The sequence below is a fragment of the Neomonachus schauinslandi genome, chromosome 13 (genome assembly GCF_002201575.2).
Source record: "Neomonachus schauinslandi chromosome 13, ASM220157v2, whole genome shotgun sequence".
In the NCBI taxonomy this organism is placed as follows: domain Eukaryota; kingdom Metazoa; phylum Chordata; class Mammalia; order Carnivora; family Phocidae; genus Neomonachus; species Neomonachus schauinslandi.
In genome coordinates, this window is record NC_058415.1 from 87,446,386 (window position 1) to 87,461,511 (window position 15,126).

The window sequence follows — 15,126 nt, forward strand, 5'->3', positions numbered from 1 at the left end:
CTGGGCCCACAGGAGGGATCAGGCCTTCAAAGTACCTGTGGCTTCTTTTGAAGTAGTTTCGCTTCTCTGTGATCTGGAGGAGGGGCCGAGCAAGGCTGTGGTGCAAATATTTGCATTGTCTAACGCTGGGTTCTGAGTCTGCACAGAGAAATAAGACAGACCGAGGGGATTTTCCTCCAGAGGAGGCAGGAATAGGGGGATCTGAGGGCAAAGACGTGAGCAAGGAGGGGAAGTCTGGGCTGGCCCACGGCGGCCTTTTGGAGGGGCATCTGGAGATGTCTCAGGCCTGTGTTTCAGGGAGCATGTCTTCCACCCTGCTCTGAGCATCCAGGAACCTACAAAACAAAACGACGATTGTTTTAAAATACCAGAAGGGGGAGGGCTCTGAACAGGTCAGTCGGGGTGGAGGAGATGCAAATGGCCAAGACACCTCCGAAAGAAGATGCTTAACTTCACGAGTGGTTGGGGATATTGCTGACTAGAGCAAGATGATAGCATTTCCATCTGCCGGACGAACCACAAGCCAGTCGGATCAGAGCTGACAGTGATGGACGGAAGGAGACCACACACGTGGTGGGGCTGGGTAGGCATTCCTGTCCATTCAGGGATGCCATTCCACTTCTGGGAATTTATCCAGCAGCAATGTAAGTACCAGTTATAAAGATACAAATACAGCAGTATTCATTGAGCATCATGTGTAAGAGGAGGAAACCAGCGGCAGTCTGAATACTCATCAAGAAGGGAACAGGTCAGTTGTGCTGAGCCCATAGCGCGGGGCACCGTGCAATCGATCATTGCAGAGGACGAGGTGTGATGTTTGTGTACAGACTCAGGAAGATGACCATAAAAAGGTGGCAGAAACATGCATAGTATGATCTGATTTTTCCTAAAATCACATCCCCTCCCCTAAGTATACGCATATGCATTTGTATCAGAAGAAAGTATGGAGGGACATGTTTCAGATTATTCCGGCACATATTTTTATTACACGTTATATCCTCTACTTCAAATTATGTATAACATGTGTGTGTCATCTGAACTGTTAAAACAAGCATACCGGGTGCCTGGCTGGCTCAGTAGGTAAAGCATGCGACTCTGGATCTCAGAGTCGTATGTTCCAGCCCCAGGTTGACTCAGAGCCTACTTAAAAAAAAAAGTGTAGGATACTTTTGTTATTCAAATGACTGAAAGGAAAAGGAAACCTCAGAAGATGAAAGTAAATTGTGAAATCAGGAAATCACAAAGGAGATGACAAATTCAGGAAGGTCAGGGGCTACTGATGGATCCCCTGCTGCCCGCAGCACCCCCAGTGGGAGACCCCGTCCGACCGCGGACCTCAGTTCCAACCTTCTTCACCTCAGCCCGACGGGGAGCCCATATTTAGGCATGGCCACAAACTGGGCTTCGTGAGAATGAGAAGTTCCCGAGGAAGTGTGGGAGGGGGAGGCCTGCTTTCCCGATGGGGGGCTCGACGACCCAGGCTCCCCAGCTTCCCCGTCCCAAGCCTGCTCCATAGCCCGGCGGGACCTCTGAGCCTCAGTTCCTCATCTGTCCAAAAGAGGTGCTGCACAGGGTGCCCGGGGGGCTCAGTCGTTAAATGTCTGCCTTCAGCTCAGGTCATGATCCCAGGGTCCTGGGATTGAGCCCCGCATCGGGCTCCCTGCTCGGCGGGGAGGTCTGCTTCTCCCTCTCCCACTCCCCCTGCTTGTGTTCCCTCTCTCGCTGTGTCTCTCTCTGTCAAATAAATAAATAAAATCTTTAAAAAACACAAAAGAGGTGCTGCACGGACTGGTGGGGATGACATGAGCCATGTGTGATGAACTTAGCCATGGTCATCCTCAGCAGGTATCCCTCTTGCTCTGGCTGAGCCCCATGTTGAAACTGCTGTCAGAGCTGGCACTTAGAATTCACCTCAGCTGATAGAGGCCCCTTGGGCTTTTTGGAGGCTTAGCTGGAATTGCTGTTCTAGACAGGTACAGACAAGATTATTTTAGGGCACAGTTTTTATTTATCTAACAGAGAGAGTGAGAGAGAGAGAGCGCACAAGCAGACGGAATAGCAGGTAGAGGGAGAGGGAGAAGCAGGCTTCCCACCAAGCAGGGAGCCCGATGTGGGGCTCGATCCCAGGACCCTGGGATCATGACCTGAGCCGAAGGCAGATGCTTAACCGACTGAGCCACCCAGGCATTAGGGCAGGTTTAAGTTGTAGCAAAGAGACCCTGAAATACAGTATCTTAAATGAGGTAGACATTTCCTTTTCTCTCATAGAACAGAGCTAGCTAGGATGGCAGGGTGGCCCTGCCTTTCCCAACATGTGACTTTCATCTCTGAGACCAAGGTCCGCTCCTGCCTTTGCATCTGCATTCCAGCCAGTGGAAGGAGGAGAAGGAGCTAGGGGGGTGCACAGCCTGGAAGTGACATATATCACTTTCACTGTCATCTCTTTGATGAGAACTGAGCCCCGTGACCACAGTGGGGGCCGAGAAACAGTCTGCAGCTGGCTGGCCATGTGCTCAGCCCAAATCCACACATTCTGTTACTAAAGCAAGAAGGGGAGATACTGGTGGACAAGAAGCAGGCTCTGTCAACCAGAAGACCAGAAACCTCGGTGTTTTCTGTGGTCTTCAGACGTAGTGATCTCCCAGTTTGTACCAGGCGCTGTGAAGTCAGGGGGGTAGACAAAGCAGACCGCCCCTCTTTCATGGAACCCAGAGTCAAGATGGGGAGAAAGGCTTACACAGAAAGGGAGAGTGGAGGGCGCGATAAAAGAGCATATTAACGGGTCCATTGATTTAAGTTTCAAATGATTTTACGGAGGAAAATGTTTTTGCAGCACATAACGAAATAAAATTCAAACAGTAAAGTCTGAAGTGCCCTGTGAAGAAGGACATTTAGATTGGCAGGCTGGTGAAAGCCTTTCTGAGGCAAAAATGCCTTTAAGTGGAGAGCTTTGGAGTCCAGCCGTCGGCGCCTCCGGCTGGAGCGGCTCCCCCAGGCTGCTCACACTTGGCTCTTCCTCTCCCACAGGGAGTCTGTCAGTCGTGTGGTGTTACTGGACCCAACCTGTGGGCCTGTCTCCAGGTAAGGCATCCTTGTCGCTATTGGGGGTGTGGAGCTTGGTCTAGACTCTAGGCTGGGAGCGTCCGTCTCTGGTGGGCACTGCTGGAAACCTCAGGTGGGGACACAGCCTGGATGTCTCAGGGGCCGGGCCCAAGTCAAGAGGGCGCCAGAGTGAGGGAGAGGGTCTGGGCGCCACGCAGCCAGGCCTCAGCTTGGCCCACGTCTCACTGTGTCCCTACCTGGGCTTTGTGCAGGAGGGCAGCAGCCCAGAGCACCTTGTCCACCTTACTCCGAGGGCAGGGGCAGCTGTCATGGTAGCTGTCCTGTCCAGCTGGAACCACAGGGCATATAAAGCTGTTGTCCTGTGTGGTGGCAGGGCCTCAGTCGCTTGTGGGTCCTCGTGGTGGAGACGGGCCAGCCCCGATCCTCGCTCCTTCCCTCTCTCCGCAGGTCTCCTGCCCCTATGTTGGCTGTGGAGAATCTGTCGCTGACCACAGCACCATTCATGCTCAGGTGAGTGCCGTGGCCAGGAGCGCGGGCCCCGCGGGCAGATGGCCCAGAATTCAAGTCCCGGCTCCAGCAGCCTCCCAGCTCCATCTGCCCCTGCTGGGCCTCAGTGACTATGTCTCTAAAATAGGAATAAGCACAGCAGGGTTGCTGCAAAGAAGCGAGAGCTGATGTGCGGGTGCAAGCATATGCTTATGGCATGTGCATGTTTGGTCAACGGCAGCCCTGGGCATTCCTTGCTGCAGGATGAACAGATGCCGAGAGCTTCCAGGCGTCTGTCCTGACCGCGCCTCTTACCGAGGCCACCCCGATGCAGCCGCGGGGCTCCTGCTGGGCCAGTGTATCCTCAACCTCAGTTTGGGTCTTGCCCTCTAGGCGAAAAAGCATAACCTGACAGTGAACCTGACCACATTCCGGGTGTGGTGTTACGCCTGTGAGAAGGAGGTGTTCCTGGAGCGGAAGCTGGCAGCTCCCCCAGCAGGCCCCTCACCCAGGGTCTCGGAGCCGGTAAGGGGGTGCAGCAGGGTCAGCGCAGGTGGTGGTGACACACGTCAAGGGCAGGGCCCTGTGACCCAGGCGTCGCTGGAGCAGGGATTGGTGGGTCCCAAATGCTTGCTGAGCCCCAGCTCTGGGCCAAGGCCCATAAGGGGTGTTGAGGACACACAGGTCTTCATGGGAAGGGCCTCCCTTTGGGAGTTCGCAGGCTGGGGGGAGGCTGTGTGCAAGGGCTTGTGGGAGCCCAGCCTGGGGCCTATGGAGAGCCCCTGCCACCCCAGCTCTAAGATGTATCCCAAGGGAATCCCCAGTGGTCGCCGCGGTGCAATTCTCTGTGGGAAACGCCTGGAAATCCCCCTGATGAGGCGCCGAGCAGGGCCCTGTGCAGCACCTAAAGGTGGTGGGCCCGGCAGGCCCACACGTGGAGGGCAGCCTCGGGCTGGGGTCAGCACGCCACTGTCAGGCTGGTCAGCTGCCGTGTGTCCTGCTTCCTCCACAGTGACACAGCGACCGTCATGTGGTAGGCGCTCCCTAAGTGTTTGTGGGATACGTTTGCAAACGTGGTAGATGTTTATGATGTTTTACAAAAAAAGACTATAAAATAGTACATGGACAGTATCTTGTTTTGGGGGCCTGTGTGTATTAACAGTTGAAAATCTACATAGCTGTGTATAGACTTCTAGTGGTTGTCTCAGGAAAGTTGTGTTGTCTGCTGTTATTTGTTTCTTTTTTTCCCCAAATTTATGACAATTAAGATAATTTTTTATTTTTGTAAATAGAATACAAGTTCCCGGGCTGGGGCCACCAGTGCCGTCTCTTTCCAGGGTGTCCTCTGCTCAGATGGGCTGACTCGGTTTAGGTTCACAGCTGGGGGCTGGGCTTCCTTTCCTTTCCTGGGGGGCACATGGGCCTCGGACCCCCACCCCTCCCGCCTCACCTCCCCGTACTCCTCACTCAGAGTCTTCCACGCAGGACTCTCCACCACCCTCCCACCCGCTGAAAGCTGTCCCTATTGCCGTGGCCGACGAAGGAGAGTCCGAGTCAGAGGATGATGACCTGAAGCCTCGAGGTAGCTGACCCTGGAACAGGGGGCGCTGTGGGGCTGGGCCGGGGGCCTCAGCACTGCACAGGGAAGGGCGGCCTGACCCACAGCCTGAAGGCCGGTAGAGCGCGGTGGCTCCCCTCAGAGTGCCGGCCATCCGGCGGAGTCCTCGCGGCCTGCCAGTCCTCATCCCCTGCCTCAGCTGTGTGACCCTGGGCAGGCCGGTGCCCCTCAGCCCCTGGCCTCAGCTGTGCAGGGCAGACGCTGGGCCCGGCTGGGTGGAGGGCAAAGGAGTCCGTCTGTTTGAAACACTCAGGTACCCACAGCTATTATGAGCGGGAAGCACATTAACTTACTTGGCAGATTTCTGGGGTGGAACACCAGCCATCTATGTCCTCCCCTGTTTGGGTCCCGGGGGCTCGGGAGCCACAGCTCATCTGGGAGGGCAGGGCGCTCACCTTCCCTCCCCCACGTGATTGGTTCCTAGGCCTCACGGGCATGAAGAACCTCGGGAACTCCTGCTACATGAACGCTGCCCTGCAGGCCCTGTCCAACTGGTAGGTTGTCACCTCACCTGGGAGCTGGGAGGCCTGGAGCTGTCGCCAGGTGCCCTGGAGGTAGCAGCAGCCCCCAAGCTGTGCTGTGTGTGCTACTCACAGATGCGTATATATGGATCCACCTCAAAAGCCCTAAAAACACACGTGTCCTTTGACCCAGCAGTCTCTCCGGTCAGAATTAATCCTAGGAAGGTCAACTGAGATGTGGAGCACGTTGCCTAGGGGGATGTTCCTAGCCCATTATTTATGGAGAACGATTTGATGGTCCACATTTGTTTATTTTTAAAGATTTTATTTATTTATTTGAGAGAGAGCGAGAGAGCATGAACAGGGGGAGGGGCAAAGGGAGAAGCAGACCCCCGCTGAGCAGGAAGCCTGATGTGGGGCTCGATCCCAGGACCCCAGGATCATGACCTGAGCTGAAGGGAGACGCTTAACGACTGAGCCCCCCAGGCACCCCAGTGGTCCACATTTACAGGCCAGTTTTACAGTGAGTGCAGGACAGTGTTTATCAAACGGGAGGGGGTCAGAATATGGCCAGTGGGAGGAAGGAGGTTATTGAAGCTTTGTGTGGTACAATCCCATTTGGGGGAGAAATTCCTAATTTCTACCTAGGATAGGCTGTTAACTCGGTGAGGCCAGGGCATTTCCTGTGCCTGGCACACAAATGTCCCACTTGGTAGGGATTCAGTGCCTGCATATGTGAAGGAGGGGGGGATGTGTGCATGGGGAACATCTGGAAGGATATGCCCCTAAAATCTTCCGAGTAGCTGTCCTCACATGGTAGGATTAAAGTCTCTTACTGTTTGCCAACCTCTAGATGTTCCAGTGTTTCTATCATGAATATGTATTTCTCAAGTAATGAGATAAGTTAGCTTGAGGAAAAGGGAAGATGCCTTCAGGTTGGGGAAGGTGTCCGCAGAGTGGGCTGGTGGGAAGAACAGGCACTGTTCTCTATCTAATCAGGCAGCAGCCGTCCCCTGACCCCACGGCCCCTGAAGCCGGCAGCTCGGCAGCCCTGGGAGAGGGAAGGGGGCTGTTTTAGCGTCTCAGGGTGGCCATAACAAAGCATGGCAGGCAGGGTACTTTAAACTTTAAACAACAGAAATTTATTCTATCTCAGTTCTGGAGGCCAGAAGTCTGAGGTCAAGGTGCGCGGGCGAGGGAGGGGGGGGCTTGCTTTGGAGGCTTCGCTCCTTGACTGCTAGCTGGCTGCCTTCTCCCTGTGTCTTCACGTCATCCTCCCTCTGGGCGTGTTTGGGTCCAAACCTCCTCCTCGTAGAAGGACACAGTCCTATCGGACTAGAGCCCACCCTGAGGACCTCCTTTGAACCTAATTACCTGTGTCCAAATATAGTCACCTTCTGAGGTCTCCAACATGTGGATTTGGGGAGACACATTTCACCCTGTGACAGGTCATCTGCAGGCATTTCTGGTTCAGGGGCAACAGTGTGCCCCTTCGGCTTTTGCTTCTCCAACCAGCTCTTTCTAACCAGTGCCTTTTCTGAGCCGGCTCTCTCCCTGCCCCTAGCCCTCCACTGACCCAGTTCTTCTTGGAGTGCGGAGGCCTGGTGCGCACAGACAAGAAGCCAGCCCTGTGCAAAAGCTACCAGAAGCTGGTCTCTGAGGTCTGGCACAGGAGACGGTGAGTGACTGAGCCCCTGACCTTGGGCAGGTGCCTGGGGCTGGGGATTTTTCTCTCTGGCCCTCGACCGAGCACTACCTGCACCTTCAGCCCCTCACTGCACGCTTGCCACCCTTTACCTGTGTGATCCTTACGGCGACCTTGTTTTATAAGTTGGGGAAATTGAGGCTCGGAGAGATTTACGTATCTTGCTCAAGGTCACCCAGCTTGTGAAAGAAGGAGCTAGAATTTGAAAGTGGCATTGCCCCAAGCCCTCAGCCACTTCCCAGATGTGTGTGCCGAGGCCCAGGCACCACCGTGCATGTGGGAGAGACTCTCGTGGGCCGTGGCTGGTGCCGACAGGGCAGGGGCTTAGCTCAGTGTAAATGAATTTTAAGACCAGAAGTTTGGATTAGACCTGTTTCCCCAGTAAAATTGGGAATAACTTAAAATGAGTGCATAGAAATATGCCAAGTGTAAAAGCAGATTATAAAACAGTGTGATGGAATATAATTCCTATTCTGTCAGAAGCCAAGTTTGTTTTCTGTGTGTGTCTGTTTTCATGGAAAAATCCGGAAATCTTAATGGTAGTTATCTCTGGGTGGTGGTGCTATTAGCCGTGATGTTTCTTTGCTGGGCTTTTCTGAAATTTTAGATTTTTCAACATGAACATGTCATACTTCTGAAATGAGAAAAAAACCACAATAAGTGTTTCAGAAAGAAAACAGTTTTCAAGCAGACTTGTCCTAGACTAGCAGGAAATGATGCTGAGCCAGTCAAGAGTTCTTTGCCTGGTTGAGCCATGACTTGACGTTTTCCTTCTTGACTGTGGGGATGTGCGAGCCTGCAAGGGCTTCTGGCCAAGTCAGCAACTCCCAGGGTTGCAGCAGACACCTCACTGAGTCTGATGCAGCCGCCCTGGGCCACCTGCCTAGCAGCCCTCGCGGGATCGTGTAGCTCTGAGCGGGCCACACGCGCTAACGGGTCTGGTCTTCCTACAGCCCAAGCTACGTGGTTCCCACCAGCCTGTCTCACGGGATCAAGTTGGTCAACCCGATGTTCCGAGGCTATGCCCAGCAGGTAGGCTGTCCGAGCTGTGCAGGGGACACACCATTACTAGGCCTGGCTCTGAAGCTCAGACCAGCGTGGGAAATAGCAGTGCAGCTCAGGGTTATGGGGCGGGTCCCCTTACTGCCTGAGCCCTTCGTGTGTGTGAGGACACGGTAGGCTCCTGGAGCCTGCTGGTGTTCTCCTCACTGGACAGTGTGGAGGCTGAGTCCCAGCCGAGCAAGTCACTTGCCCTGGCCACACGGCTGGAGATTTGACCTCGGGCAGTCTGACCGCAGAGTCTGGGCGCCTCAGCGCTGCGTGCTTTCTCATTCCCCTAATCACAGGCAGAATTTCACTTTTATTAAAGGAAACGTTTGATAACTAGTTTTGGTAAATATAGGGAACCCTTTGGAAATCAACGATACTTTCTATTGCATAAACTCATGGGGCCAAAACGAAGCAGAATGCAGCCACATGTATGCCCCAGTCCCAGGCTGAGCTGATCGTTCACGTGGTCCAGTACCCTGCCTCAGACTGCCACACGGCCTGGGGTTTCACTGCTGGGCTTGTGGGAGGAGCTGGGCCTGTCTGGGCGGCCGTTCCTGCGGCCCGAACGTGGGGGCCAGGAACAGGGCAGCTGTCAGGCGAGAGATGCCTTCCGCCCTCTCCCTCGGCCCCCAGCACCCTGCCTGCCGTCCCTTCCCAGGGGGAGGGTTGCTGGGTATTCCTCTGCTCACACCCTCAGTTGGATGAACACCAGGCTCCTGACCGAGAAGTCCAGCGCTGCCCGAACACCACCCTTTCTGGGAAGTGATAATGCCCTCCATGGTCACAGTTCACCAGCTACCGTTTATTAAGTTGTCACTACCCGCCCCACAAGGACAGCCCTGTTTATCCTCACAGAACTCTCCTGAGGTGGGTCCTGTTGTCACCCCCATGTTATGGGTAAGGAGCTGAGGCTCAGAGAGGTTCTACAGCTCGCTCAGGTCATACAGCAGAGAGCGGCAGGGCGGGGGTCAGGCCGAGCTGAACCATTCCCCAGGCTCTCTGTGAGGACCCCATGGAGCAGGGCTGCTGCCTAACACCCACCTGGATTCCAGAAGCATCCCTGTCTCTGGTTCTTAGACGTAACACAGGGAACATTTCTGAGTCTGAAACGTAGGCACGGCTGTGGGCCTCTGTTAATGGCTGGAGATTTTAACAACAAACACCGTACCTCTGTTAAAAGGAAAAACCAGAGAGAAAAGTAGATGGTGTATCGGGGCCCGTTTCTTAAAAGAACCTCCCAGGCCCCTGACACAGGACCCACAAATCCTCTCTGCTCCCTTCTGCAGGATAAGCTAGTGGTTGATTTCTCTGATCTTCAAGTTCAATACTTTGCTTGAGGAAATCCACCCAGAGCCCTCCCTTCCCTCTCCCAGAACTCAGAGGATGAGGCTCTTCTCCCCACGCCGGTGACAGAGGGCTGGGGAGGCTTGGCTGGGCCTGGCCACTCCGTGACCCAACGCTGTGTTGGTCGGGCCTGGGGCCAGGGGCACTGTGACGGGCAGGACGGTGAACCCGGTGGCCCAGCATGGCACCTGGTACCCCCAGTTGTTGGAGACCAGCCGCCGCCACTGTGTTCTGGTCTTCTGAAGCGCCTGGGGGTGCGGCACTCGGCTGGGCCCCGTGGGCAGGTGTTGGAAGCCTCGCTTCCCAGGCTTTTTGCTCGGTTTGGTGACCTAGTCAGAGGTCAGAATAAAAGTGCCACTGCTGTGATTCAAGGCCCAACCAGCCTGAAGTGGAGCTTAGACAAGTCATGCCCACGTCTGTGGGAGGGTGCCATCCTGCCTCCGGAGCCTGTCCCCGTACCACAGGCCAGCGTGGCAAGGGAAGGGGCAGGCCCCGGGGGCTGGCAGGAGGACGGGGAGAGCAGGGAGGCCCAGAGGAAGGCTGGAGGATGCAGGCAGCCTGGCCTGGCGGCTGGCATCACCCCTATAAAGCCAGCTGAGCCCTCGCGTGCACTTGTGTCTTACGGGTCCCCTTCCTGCTTCCACAGGCTCCCCGCCCACCCCCAGGGTCCCCTCCTATAGGCAGCAAGGTGACTTTGGAGGCCAAACGCGACCCCTCCACTCTCCCACACTGAGCTGGAAGCAGGGCTATGGGTGCTTGGGAGCAGGACCCGGGGCATGACACGGACGCGGCTCTGCCGCCTCACAGCTGCGTGACTGGGGAGGGGTGGCTTAGCCCCTCCGGCCACAGTGTCTGCGGTAGAGCAGGGTTCAGGACAGAGCTGCCGTGGAGGCCTCTGGTAGGGCTGCTCAGGGCGTCTGCCCGGGGCGCCACAAGCACCCGCGAGCTGGATCCGCTGGTGTCCTCGGCAGCGGAAGCAGGGGGCGCCCGCGGCGGGTTCCTCCACCCCGGAAAGCCCTGTTGACGCAGCCCCCGCTTCCAGGACACCCAGGAGTTCCTGCGCTGCCTGATGGACCAGCTCCACGAGGAGCTCAAGGAGCCCGTGGTGGCGGCCGCGGCGGCGCTGGCGGAGGCGCGGGACTCGGACTCCAGCGACACGGACGAGAAGCGGGAGGGCGACCGGAGCCCGTCAGAGGACGAGTTCCTGTCCTGTGACTCGAGCAGCGACCGGGGTGAGGGCGACGGGCAGGGCCGTGGCGGGGGCGGCTCGCAGGCCGAGGCGGAGCTGCTGATCCCCGACGAGGCGGGCCGCGCCATCTCCGAGAAGGAGCGCATGAAGGACCGCAAGTTCTCCTGGGGCCAGCAGCGCACCAGCTCCGAGCAGGTGGACGAGGACGCCGATGTGGACACGGCCATGGCCACCCTTGACGACCAGCCCACGGAGGCCCAGCCGCCATCGCCGGGGTCCTCCAGCCCCTGCCAGACCCCAGGTGCCAGACAGCCGCTCGGGGTCGCCCCGCCCGCTTGGTCCGGCACCTCCTGCGTGCCTGCAGCGTGGGCCGACCTACTCAGAGCCGGGGTGTGGCTCAGCCTGCCCTACGGCCCCGCCCCCACTGGACACTGAAGGACATGTGTCCTGCGGGTTGGGTGGGGGCCGGGGTGGGCTCCTGCCTCGGGCCCTGGGAGGTGCTCACTGGTCCTCTTCCTGACGGGGCCCCGGAGCCGATGTGGTTCCTCCCGGCCCAGCCCTGGTCCCCTCTCCGCCCCCAGAGCCAGACAACGAGGCCCACATGCGCAGCGCCTCCCGCCCCTGCAGCCCCGTGCACCACCACGAGGGCCACGCCAAGCTGGCTGGCAGCCCTCCCCGGGCGAGCCCCGTGAGGATGGGGCCATCGTACGTGCTCAAGAAAGGTTGGCAGGATTGGGCAGGGAGGGGGGTCGGCGGGGCATCCGCACGCGCAGCCGGGCTGGGTGTGCCAGTCGTGCCGTGGCTGCCTTTCCGAGCAGCAACACCTCCAAACCCTCCTCTGACGCCACTGGGGTGCGAGTGGGGGCGCCCCGTCTTAACAGTGACCCGGGCCCTGGGAGGGGACCTGCGTACCCCACCATGTGACGCACACAGACCCCCGAGTCCCAGCCAAGCAAGCCCCAGCGCCGCCCCTTGTGGCAGACAGGCCGGAGGGGGCTGGGCCTAGTCCCGTGCGTGCCCCCAGCCCAGGTGCCGAGCGCCGGTGGTCGCAGGCGGAAGGAGCAGCGCCACCGCAGCGTCATCTCCGACATCTTCGACGGCTCCATCCTCAGCCTCGTGCAGTGTCTCACCTGTGACCGGGTGAGCCCTGCGAGTGGGGAGCCACGGGCCAGCCTTTGGGGGCCCTGGTGGTCCTCCCTCGGGGGCGGGGGGGAGTGGCTTCTCCACCTGATGGCCCCTGCCCTTCTGGAGGGAGAGGGCCCTGGCTGCCTGGTTCCCGGGTCCAGGGTCCAGCGAGCAGACCCTCTGTCCTCCACCTGCCATCTGGTGGCTGGGGTCCAGGCTGCAGACTCTGCTTGGTCTGGGCAGGGCAGAACCCTGGAAGATGGAAACCCAGGCTGACCTTCAACCGCACAGGTGTCCACCACAGTCGAGACGTTCCAGGACCTGTCACTGCCCATTCCTGGCAAGGAGGACCTGGCCAAGCTGCACTCGGCCATCTACCAGAACGTGCCAGCCAAGCCGGGCGCCTGCGGCGACAGCTACGCCACCCAGGGCTGGCTCGCCTTCATCATGGAGTATATCCGGAGGTAGGCCTTCCTTCCCACCTTCCTGCCTGCCGGAGACGCGAGACTGCCCTAGCCCTGGCAGGCAGCAGACCACCAACAGCAAAGTTCAGGCGTTCGCAGGGCCAAGGGCAGGGCTTGGAAGGGCGCCCACAGCTGGATGTGCAGATGTTGCCTGGGCGGGGTGGGGGCTTCCTCAGCCACACTGGGATGGCCTGGATTGGGTGGGCCCGCGAGTCTGAAAGCAGGTAACGACAGGGGGGTCACCAGGCGGCAGCTAGAAAGGAGGGTGGCAGCTGGAAAGCAGGCCTGGCCCTGTGGGGAGAGCAGTGGGCAGCTTTCTGGAGCCCTCACTGTGTGCCACGAGGTCCGCTTTCCACCTACCCGATGTCAGGAGCCCATCAGCCCAGAGGATGGGCCAATGGGACCGGGGTCCCTTCACAGATGGGAAGGCAAGGCTCTGGGAGAAGTGATGTCTCTCTCCCAAGGACACCGGGGCTGCTGGCTGGGTGGTCCCAGGTATTTGGCTGCAGACGTCTGCCCATCCCACCCACCTGGCCAAGCCGCCTCCCTGGGCCCAAAGTGACCAAGTCTTAGTCTTGCCTGGGCCCTGGCACCACCCCACCAGCCCTGTTCTGTCTCCCTAGGTTTGTGGTATCCTGTACCCCCAGCTGGTTTTGGGGGCCGGTCGTCACCCTGGAAGACTGCCTTGCTGCTTTCTTTGCTGCTGATGAGCTGAAGGGTGAGCGGAGTGGACTTGGCTGGGGAGGGGTTTGCTGGGTGAGCATGCAGCTGGTTTCTGGAACTCACTGTCAGTATCACCCCCACCCTCCCCACCGTCAGCCTAGGCCTGCATGTCTCCCCAGCCCCACTGCCTGGAGTGCTCTTAGGGCTTCCCCTGTTTTTCTTTTGCTTACCAGTTTGGTGGACAGAAACGATACCGTGCTTTAATTTTGCATTTCCTCGGTCACTGATGGTTTTGGGCAGTTTTCATTAGTGTTTTGACTGTGTTTTATTTCCTATCTTGAAATTTCCCACTCCTGTCCTTTTCCCATTTTTCTGTTGAGTGCTGGGCATCTTACTAACCTTTGGGAAAGCTCTTTTAAAAAATAAAATTAATTGTGGTAAAACATACATAACCTAAAATTTACTGTCTTAACCATTTTGAGGTGTACAGTCCAGTAGCGTTGTGACTATGTTCACGTTGTCGTGCAGTCACTCTCCAGAACTTTTTCATCCTGCAAAATGGAAACTTTCTACCCCCGAGACAGCAACTCTCTATTCTCCCCTCCCCCAGCCGCTGGCGCCCACCCTTCTACTTCCTGTCTCTGTGAACTTGACAACTCTAGGGACCTCATCTAAGTCAGCTCGTATGGTGTTTGTCTTTTTGTGACTGGCCTATTTCACTCAACGTGATGTCCTCTGGGGTCATCCGTGTTGTAGCAGGTGTCAGGATCTCCTCCCCCCCCCCTTTTTTTTTTAAGATTTTATTGATTTATTTGAAAGAAAGAGCGAGCAAGAGAGAGAGTGCACAAGCGGGGGAAGCAGCAGAGGGAGAGGGGGAAGCAGGCTCCCCTCTGAGCAGCGAGCCCGATTTGGGGCTCGATCCTGGGACTGTGGGGTCATGACCTGAGCCGAAGGCAGACGCTGAACAACTGAGCCACCCAGGCGCCCCCTATTTTTAATTTTTTGAGGAACCTCCACACTGTGTTCCAGGATGGCTCTGCCAATTTCCATTCCCACCAGTAATGCACAAGTTCCCCCTTCTCTACATCCTTGCCAACACCTTGTTATCTCATTTTTTAAAATCTCTTTTTGAGTAGCTATCTAAAACAGGTGTGGGGTAATAGCTCATCGTTTCGATTTGCATTTCCCTGATGATGAGTGATGTTGAGCATCTTTTCATGTACCTGTTGGCCATCTGTTTGTCTTTGGAAAAATGTCTCTTCGGTCCTCTGCCACTTTTTGAATGGATTATTGGTTTTTTGCTATTGATTTGAATGAATTCCTTACATATTCTGGATATTAATCCTTTATCTGATATAGGTTTCTAAATATTTTCTCCCGTTCTGTGGGTTGCTGATTTATTTTGCAAATTGTTTCTTTTGTTGTGCAGAACTTTTTAGTTTGATGTAGTCCCGCTTGTTTGTTTTTACTCTTGTTGCTTGTGCTTTTGGTGTCCTATCCAAAACATTGCCAAGACCAATGTCAAAGAGCATTTTCCATATGTTTTCTTCTAGAGTTGTATGGTTTCAGGCCTTCTATTTAAGCCTTTCATCCATTTCACTTCAGGGTAATTTTTGTGAGTGGTACGAGACAAGGGTCCAATTTCATTCCTTTGCATGTGAATATCCAGTGTTCTTTTTTTTTTTTTAAAGATTTTTATTTATTTATTTGACAGAGAGAGACACAGTGAGAGAGGGAACACAAGCAGGGGGAGTGGGAGAGGGAGAAGCAGGCTTCCCGCTGAGCGGGGAGCCCGATGCGGGGCTCGATCCCAGGACCCTGGGATCATGACCTGAGCCGAAGGCAGACACTTAACGACTGAGCTACCCAGGTGCCCCAATATCCAGCGTTCTTAACACCATTTACTGAAATGACTCTCTTTTCCCCCGTTGAATATTCTTGGCTCCCTTGTCAAATAT

At 56.3% G+C, this 15,126-nt stretch overlaps 1 protein-coding gene across 4 annotated transcripts in view; it reads left to right on the plus strand.

The window, feature by feature from the left end:
• USP20 (ubiquitin specific peptidase 20) overlaps positions 1-15,126 on the plus strand; it is a 40,244-nt gene that overhangs the window by 14,024 nt on the left and 11,094 nt on the right. For all 4 annotated transcript variants that reach the window (XM_021691320.2, XM_021691318.1, XM_021691321.1 and 1 more), the window contains 12 exons: positions 3,028-3,081; positions 3,511-3,573; positions 3,943-4,074; positions 5,035-5,131; positions 5,592-5,661; positions 7,193-7,306; positions 8,287-8,365; positions 10,770-11,217; positions 11,498-11,638; positions 11,941-12,056; positions 12,333-12,505; positions 13,129-13,223. In XM_021691320.2, the coding sequence (XP_021546995.1) occupies positions 3,028-3,081; positions 3,511-3,573; positions 3,943-4,074; positions 5,035-5,131; positions 5,592-5,661; positions 7,193-7,306; positions 8,287-8,365; positions 10,770-11,217; positions 11,498-11,638; positions 11,941-12,056; positions 12,333-12,505; positions 13,129-13,223 (1,582 nt within the window). The remainder of the gene's footprint in view (positions 1-3,027; positions 3,082-3,510; positions 3,574-3,942; positions 4,075-5,034; positions 5,132-5,591; positions 5,662-7,192; positions 7,307-8,286; positions 8,366-10,769; positions 11,218-11,497; positions 11,639-11,940; positions 12,057-12,332; positions 12,506-13,128; positions 13,224-15,126) is intronic.